At 51.9% G+C, this 8,860-nt stretch overlaps 2 protein-coding genes across 2 annotated transcripts; both read left to right on the top strand.

The window, feature by feature from the left end:
* Window positions 1-1,638: 1,638 nt before the first annotated feature.
* LOC119325140 (protein PHOSPHATE-INDUCED 1-like) lies at window positions 1,639-2,833 on the top strand. Its single transcript, XM_037598891.1, has one exon. It carries the CDS (start codon window positions 1,744-1,746, stop codon window positions 2,698-2,700), a length of 957 nt encoding a protein of 318 aa, XP_037454788.1. The 5' UTR covers window positions 1,639-1,743; the 3' UTR covers window positions 2,701-2,833.
* Window positions 2,834-5,914: 3,081 nt separating this feature from the next.
* LOC119320420 (protein PHOSPHATE-INDUCED 1-like) lies at window positions 5,915-7,118 on the top strand. The gene has a single exon (XM_037594518.1). The coding sequence runs from the start codon at window positions 6,058-6,060 to the stop codon at window positions 6,961-6,963; it is 906 nt and encodes a 301-aa protein (XP_037450415.1). The 5' UTR covers window positions 5,915-6,057; the 3' UTR covers window positions 6,964-7,118.
* The last annotated feature ends 1,742 nt before the right edge of the window (window positions 7,119-8,860 follow it).

Here is an 8,860-nt window from a genome sequence, read left to right on the forward strand (position 1 = left end):
CCGAGCGGCGTCTCGGCGGTCTCCGCGGGCTCGGCCTTGACGCCGAGCAACATGGACGAGCCGGGTGAGCGGGAGGAGGAAGAGGAGGAGCCGGTCCGGCGGGGCATCCATTGGTCGCCGCTCCGGCGAGGAACCGGGGCAGGAGGGTACGTCAATGGCGAGTCGTTGCCGCCCTCGAGGTGCTGGAGGACGGCGAGGAGAGTGCAGCCGGGGGCACCCCACCACAGGCGGCGGCTCTCGCTGTTCTTCGACCGCCGCACCACCGGTGCCCCATTGGTGGAGGCCAGCCGCTGCGCCTGTCGATGCTGGAAGTACGCCGCCGAGGCCTCGTGATTGCCGACAGCGTAGTGCGGGAGGGCCCGCTGCTCCTCCGTCAGCGACACCCGCACGCGGGCAATCTCATCGGCGAAGTAGTCGGGGTGCACGTCGACGTCGGGCAGCGGGGGGATGGGAACGCCACCGGCACTGAGCCTCCACCGCCCCGGCGCGCGCATGTCCGGTGATGCCGGCGCGTTGGCCTCGAACAGGAGGTACGCCTCCCACTCGTGCAGCGAGCGGCGGCTGAAGCCATTGGCCGCCGCCCCATCGCCGGGGAACCTCTCGCCCATCGGCGCGGCTTGAAAAGATGAGAGGGGAGGAACGGGGAGAGAGCTCGACGGCGTCGGCGCACGGGGAGAGAGTTCGACGGCGGGAGATTGGCGACTGTGGGTGGGGTGCGGCCTCAGGCGAGGGGGACGCGCTGCTTATATAGCAGCCGAGGGTGGGCGTCGTGTGTACACGTGGCGGGAGGTGGGTCTTCGCCGCGCCCGCGCCGCATGTGAGGAATCAATGGAAGGCTGACCGACGGGCAGCCTTGGCATTGATTCCCCGTGGGAAACCGAGGCTGTGAGGACGACGAGGCGCGTGGGTCGCTGACTCGGCGAGCCCGCCTTTCTTTCGCGCCAAATTCGATTGCTCCCGCGCCCCCGTGCGCCTCCAGCGCGCCGGGTTCGCCTGGATCCGCCGACGCCAATTTTAATCCAACCTGACAAAAAACAAGCTTCTGGGGTGCGACTGGCCCGATTTTTAGACGTCGGCGCTAAAAAAAGGCCTGGGACCTGTTGGGGACGCGACCGGAGATGCTTTCATACGTGTTTTACTCTCGTGCTGTGAAAGATGCGGGAATTCGAGACATTTGCCTTCCAGTTGACAGACATACGTACATGGGCATTTTTTGCACTTGGTGGCCAGGAGTAGTTGCGGTACAGACTTTATCGCTGTAGAAGTATTTAGCTAACACACAGATCGGCCTTGATCAGTGCACTACGCGTGGCGTACTAGCAAGCCTTGCATAATTGAGCTCATGATCTGTGTGTGAAGAGGAAGCACTCGGCCAAACCTGCATGCACGGCCGGTGTCTGGCGTGCGAGGAAAAGACAATACAATCGGCGGGGCGTCGCCCTCGGTCCACACAGAATCATCCAGCTGCCTCCCACCGAGTCAACCCAAAACCCCAAAGCCACACGAACCGGAAGCGGAAACAAAGGCGGCAACACAAAAGCATGGGCCGTATGGCCATTGGCCACGAAGGGTGCACGAAACCCCGACGTGCCATTCCATTTCCACGCGGAGAACGATCGCACCTATAAATACCCGACCCCGTCGCCGCTCACTAAACCACACCCAAACACGTAGTGCACCACTTCCGCTAAAAGATCATCAGCATTCAGCAGAGCTACACTAGCTCCAAGCCACCGAGAGAAAATGGCCGGCTTCTCGTACACGAGCCACGTTGCAGTTGCACTGGTTTCGGTGCTGCTGCTGAGCCTCGCGCACGGCTCACTGGGGCTGGGGGCCAGGAGGCTCATGGAGCTGTACAAGCCGGACCCCAGCGAGCTCCTCACGTACCACAACGGCGCCGTGCTGCAGGGCGCCATCCCGGTCTCCGTGCTCTGGTACGGCCGCTTCACGCCCGCGCAGAAGGCCGTCGTCTCCGACTTCCTCCTCTCGCTCACCACCGCCTCGCCGGCGCCGACCCCGTCCGTCTCTCAGTGGTGGAACACCATCCACCAGCTCTACCTCTCCAAGGCCAAGGGCGCCAACGCCAAGCGCGCGACGCAGGTGGCGCTCGCCGGGCAGGTCTCCGACGAGCGGTGCTCGCTCGGGAAGAGCCTCAAGCTGCCCCAGCTCGCGGCGCTGGCGGCGAGCGCCAAGCCCCGGAAGGGCGGGATCGCGCTGGTGCTCACCGCGGAGGACGTGGCCGTGGAGGGCTTCTGCCGGAGCCGGTGCGGCCTGCACGGCTCCGACGCCGCGGCCCGCACCGCGTACGTGTGGGTCGGCAACTCCGCCTCGCAGTGCCCCGGGCAGTGCGCGTGGCCGTTCCACAAGCCGGTGTACGGGCCCCAGGCGCCGGCGCTGGTGCCGCCCAGCGGCGACGTCGGGATGGACGGCATGGTGATGAACGTCGCCAGCATGGTCGCGGGCGCGGTCACCAACCCGTTCGGGGACGGGTTCTACCAGGGCCCCAGGGAGGCGCCGCTGGAGGCCGCGACGGCGTGCCCGGGGGTCTACGGCAGCGGCGCGTACCCCGGCTACGCCGGGAACCTGGCGGTGGACGCCACGACCGGGGCGAGCTACAATGCCAACGGGGCCAGCGGGAGGAAGTACCTGCTTCCCGCGCTGTTCGACCCTGACACGTCCACCTGTTCGACCTTGGTGTAATTTACTATGGTGCAATTTGTAAGGATACGTAGTAGCAGTACTGTGTATAGGATGATCTGCTTTGTTTGAAATGCTCTGTTTCTTGCGTGTGATCTTCCCAGAGGCGTTGCTACCACTGTTGCCGCACCGCGTACAGGCCTATCGGTTCAGAAATCGCAACACCGCCTGTTCAGAAACAAGAAAAAGAGGAATTGCAGCACTGGCTGGGCACAAACTACAACTGTGACATGTACTGAGGATGTGAGTATTCAAGCAATAATGCACGCATATGACAACTTATCATCATGGATCCAAAACGATGATATCCTCCAAAGAACTTTCATCCTAAACCTAAGCAAAATCCTGGTAATCTTGATTAATTTAGTTAGTCATATTTCTCCTGGAAACGGAGGGAAAATATTTGACTCGTATATACATTAATAAAGTAGAAGATGGAAAAAGCGATGAAAATCAATACAAACATGACCACTTGCCAACTACCCCCTCCGTTCTGGAATATAAGATCAGTTTTTGTACAAGTCAAATTTATACTATATGTTTGGCCAACATCATAGAAAAATATATAAACATCTACAATACACATAAACGAAATATGAAATACTTTTTGTGATGGATCTAATCATACTTGGCACCGTAGATATTTTTTTATAAACAAGGTCAAACATGCACATGCTCAACTGTAAAAAAAATATACACCTTACATTTTGGAATGGGGGAGTACTTCCAAAGCATGAACACTCACCACCGCACAAGCAGATCTTCGTAAGATCTCAACGTACTACACCCGTAAAGCCCGGACACATGGACCCCGAGTTTGCAAAGGTACCCCAAAAAAAACACAACGATCATGACATCAAAAACACAATATCGACGGTGCATCCATCGAGCAGCCGCGGACGGCTATCCATAGCGCCACTGTTCTTATCTTTGCTTACGGATGGTTTCTCTTTCATGATGTCGGGTCGAAGACAAACACCCACATTCTTGCATTTCCCTTTGATACCTTCTCCTCTAGGAGGCAACAAATCACCTTGTCACAACCAGGACAAGCGGCATGTGAGCTGACCATAACATTATATGTATTTTTCTGTGAAGAGATCCCTGAAAACAAATTTGTCTCGTACATTAACTGAGTAGAGAAATTTGACAGTTTATTGACGAAAAAAGTAGTGCAGACTGAGACAAATATAACCACATGCAAACTACTTCCAAAGTATGAACACTCACCACTCCATAAACAGACCTCCATAAGCTCCTAACATGCTACACCCGATAACCTCCAACGAATGGATTCCCAGCTCGCAAAGGTACCCCCAAAGAGAATACAACAACTATGACACCAAGCAACACCATCCTCGCACGCCTATCCTATGAGGTCACCCTTCTAGTCTTTGCTTCCGGATGACATCTACTTCAAATGTCAGGTCGAGGGCAAGTGCCCATCTTCTTGCATTTATCCCTGGTTGCCTTGTCCTTTAGAGCATCTCCAACGGCCGCACAAAAATTTCGCGCCCAATAAAAGTCATAGCGCGCCACTTTAGCATTTTTAATGTGTCGGAACCAACTTTACTTTAGCAGGCGCCCAAAGTACGTCCAAAAAGCAGACAGTGCAAATTGTGAAGCGCGCACAATCCAGCGCTCAAAAAATGCTGCGCGCAATAGCGTTTTTCAGTGCGCGCCCAAAAACTTTTAGCGCTACAGCTTCTGCTGGAGCTGTCCGGCACCCAGAAAACAAATTTTTAGTGCGCGAAACTCTTTTTGGGCGCCTGTTGGAGATGCTCCAGCAACCACTTGTCTTGCCAGAACCAGGACAAACAGCCTCTGAGCTAGCGATGAAGTTGCAAAAAGAAAAAGAAAAAACGCGGAGAGAGCCCTGGAAACAGGTTACAATGCATGAGACGCAACTACTTTGCTCTTCAATCACGGATTTGTTCTGTTGTGAAGCGACCTTCATTTGTGCTACTAAATTTGTCCCAAAACGGTAACTACCTTTTTCGAATGATTGTTGCCTGTCTGATGTGGTGATGCTTGACAATGAATATGCCCGTTACACCCCCCCTAAAACCCATATGAGTATTTCAAATCCAGGGCCTCTTTGATGTGTAGGTTTTTTTCTTAAAACACGAGAAAAACATAGAATTGAAGTGACATGTCAGTTGAATCCTATAGAATTAGTAAACCAGAGGAACTTTAGAGCGGTGGATGTTTGATGCCACAGGAAAACAAATGAGTAATACAACGACGTTTGAGTGGATAACATTTTCCCTCCAAAATTGAGTGCAAAGCAAAGCTTAGGTGTTTTTCATAACGATTCCAACCCTACGAATCAGACAACACAATTAAATATATTTTTCCGGAAGGGTATAAATCTTCTAAATTTCCTCTGAAATTCCTTTGAATCAAAAGAGCTCTGAAGTTCCACTATGCCTTTTTTCTTCTCCACTGCAGATTGCTGAACCCTTATCAGCACAGGCCATCACAAGTGGGTAGTGCCTCACGAGAAGTTTCCTCGCTCAGTTATACGGATGAGATTGAACATTTTGACTTCCCAAAACCGGGGCCATCCGGCCATGCAAAGATGATACTAGACCCACACCAATCTTCAAATGCTCCATACTGCCATCCGGTGAACCAGTGAAGGTTGCATCCGAGGGAGGGAGGAAGGGTGGCAGTGATCCGCTTCTCTGCACCACGAACGTCCAGCCTGACCGTGATACAATACAACCAGCACACGAGCTGCTACGTCGAAGCCCCGTCCGTCGATCTGAAGCAAAGATTAGTGTATTATTTCAGACTGTCGCAGCACGAAAGACACAGCCTGTACACCCGATCGGCAACGTGATCCAGCCACTGTAAACCGGATCGCTTGTATCCCCTGCCCGCACGCGCAGCCGTTTTGTCTCCTGATCAAACAGCCCGGGAAGGCAAAACTAGCTCTTGTTTGTCGCCCATCTCCGGCTGTTTGGAGCCAAGCCATTGACCTACGGATTATTGTTTACGCTCTAGCCTCAACCCAACAGCTCAGCGAGGCTAGAGTTTTCAAGACGCGGCAACCTTTGCTACGAGCGGCGGACAGCTGTACCTTGAGATCTGCATGACGCTGACCCGAGGGAAGCTCCCCGGAACGGACGTAGCTGCGCTCTGCCATGCCCATGGCCAAGCCTCTATAAATAAGCGGTTCGTCATTTCACTTTTCTCACATCTCAGCATCGATCACACATTCATCGAGTTCTTTCCCGCTCTCTCGTCAGTCTCTGTAGCCAGCTTGAGCTAGCCACACTCTGTTCTTCGACCACAACCACCTGTCCTCTGTAATGGCCGTCGTTTGTGCGAAGGACAGTGCTGCTTGCAGCTGTGATGCTTGCGAGCGTGGCACAGCTTTGCATGGGCGCGAGGCGGCGCATGGAGCTGTACCGGCCGGACCCGGCTGACATGCTCTCCTACCACAATGGCGCCGTGCTCCACGGCGACATTGCCGTGTCCGTCCTCTGGTACGGCAACTTCAAGCCGGCGCAGAAGGCGGTGATCGTCGACTTCCTCCTCTCGCTCACCGCCGAGACCCAGGCCGCCTCGCCGTCCGTCGCGCAGTGGTGGAGCACCATCGACCAGCAGTACCTGTCCCCCGCGAGCGCGAAGTCCAACGGCGCGGGCGCGAAGACCCGTGTCCTTCTCGCGGACCAGCTCTCCGACGGCGAGTGCTCCACGGGCAAGTCCCTCACCCTCGAGCAGATCACCGCCCTGGCCGCGACGGCTAGCCCCAAGAAAGGCGGCGTCGCGGTGGTGTTCACGGCGCAGGACGTGGCGGTGGAGGGCTTCGGCATGGGCCGGTGCAGCCTGCACGGCTCCGACGCCAGCTCCGGCACGACCCACATCTGGGTCGGCAACCCGGAGACGCAGTGTCCCGGCGCGTGCGCGTGGCCCTTCCACCAGCCAGCCTATGGCCCCCAGGACGCGCCCCTCGTGGCGCCCAATGGCGACGTCGGGGCGGACGCCATGGTCATGAACTTCGCGAGCATGCTCGCCGGCGCGGCGACCAACCCGTTCGGCGACGGGTACTACCAGGGCAGCAGCGACGCCCCGCTGGAGGCCGCCACCGCCTGCCCAGGAGTCTTCGGCAACGGCGCGTACCCTGGCTACGCCGGCGACCTCAAAGTGGACCAGGCCACCGGGGCGAGCTACAATTGCAATGGCGCGCATGGCAGGAAGTACTTGCTTCCTGCGCTCTACGACCCTTCCAAGTCCGCTTGTGGCACTTTGGTCTAGTCACTGTAGTGCATTCCAGCATTATTTTTGTTGTTCTTCTGTTCAGAAGTTAGTGTATATATGTCAGAACTGAAGCTATGTAATTCTTTCATCGATGAGATCCTCATGTGTCGGCAATAATGTTGATCAACGAAATGAAATCGGGTTATTCTCAATGGTGCAATGTCCATTTATTTCTGAATCTATTTTGAATTTTATTGCAAGGATGTTTCTAAGTTTTGTGGAAGAGCTTTTGTGACATGAGGCTCATTTGCTATTTTCCGATCATTAATGCATGACTTCACTTTCACTTATAATATGTCACCATAATTAGTATACGAGAAATCTAACCACCAGTCGACTGGTGATTAGCGATAGGCACGTACCATCGCTCTCGTCTTTTTTTTTCCTTCGATCGGTATTTACGCTCCCGCCCGCTCCCGATCTAGAATTCTCGCACCTCTTATTTTTAATTTCGGTAAAAAAAATAGGAGGGCAAGGGGAGTCAAACCTGGGATCTAACAGATCCAACAGTATTAGAAATCTACCAGCAACCACCTAAACAAACTCTATGTTGTGATTTGATTCATGTTAGATATTTTTCATACCTTCATGTTGAGGCAGACTCTTCTACTACAAATCTGTTCGAGTGTTATTCTGCTGTCGTTTCTTTTTTCTTACAAACATTTTACCAAAAAATATACAAAACATACATTTTTATCAAAAATATATTAGAGATGTGAATTGAGCTCATGATTTAATATAGAAGACTAGACTCTTGTACTTTTTTGTACATAGATGTGAGCCGAGTTCATGGTCTTAACATGGTAATTTATTCACCACAACTTTGATAACTTATGTACAAATACTGTGGAAACATCGATCAGGTGAAAAACAATTTTTGAAACACACCCTAACAACTCGTGTGAAAATAGCATGATAATATAAGTACCGTATACATGATAAGTTTGTTCCAGTGGGGGAGTGTTGTTTGACGATAATTTATGTGTAATTAGCATGGTAACTCACGCATAACAAACTTGATCACTTATATACAAACACCGTGATAACTTTTGTATAAACATTGTTATAGCGTGCTAGTGGTCCGACCCACGAAAACGACTTGTTTTTGGCGAGATATAGATCTCATAACTTGATGAACAAATATTATGTTAACTTTGACCCAGAAAAAAGTTGCTTAAATATACTCCGGCATCTTCAGTGGTACGTAATACTCACGGTATTTTTGACCCGACAGAAAATATTGGTTAAATACACAACTTGATGACTTCAATATAAATAGCATGGAAATATGCGCACCATAGACTAGATAACTTACCTGATAACTTAGGTCCAAACATCACGGTAATTTTTATCCGGAGAAAAAAATGTTGAAGACACATCTGTTCTAAATTCTGTATAAATAGCATGGTAATATACGCCAACAAACCCGATAACTTAGGTACAAACACCCTGATAACTTTAATTTGTGAAAAAAGGTTGTTTAAAATGCAACTCCGGTAACTTTTGTGTGGCCACAACGCTGATAACTTATGTACAAACACCACAGTAACTTTTTACTTGGGCGAAAATATTTGTTGTGCGTGTGTTATCACGGTGCTTGTGCGTGAGTTATCAGGTTCGTGCGTATAAAATATCATGTTCTTTACAGCGGTGCGTGAGTTATCAGATCTGTGGTGCATGATCCTTGGGCGAAAAGTTCTAAAAATATGCCCTGATAACCTAGTGCAAATAGCATGGTAATTTACGCACCAGACAACTGATAACTTACATACAACACATTTGATAACTCTTTACCCATGTGAAAAACGTTACTGAAACATGTCCCGGTAACTTTTTGTTGTCGAAACATACCCCAGTGTGAAGTCACCACAACCCCATGCTAAAGTTATCGTGC

The sequence above is a fragment of the Triticum dicoccoides genome, chromosome 6B (genome assembly GCF_002162155.2).
Source record: "Triticum dicoccoides isolate Atlit2015 ecotype Zavitan chromosome 6B, WEW_v2.0, whole genome shotgun sequence".
In the NCBI taxonomy this organism is placed as follows: Eukaryota; Viridiplantae; Streptophyta; class Magnoliopsida; order Poales; family Poaceae; genus Triticum; species Triticum dicoccoides.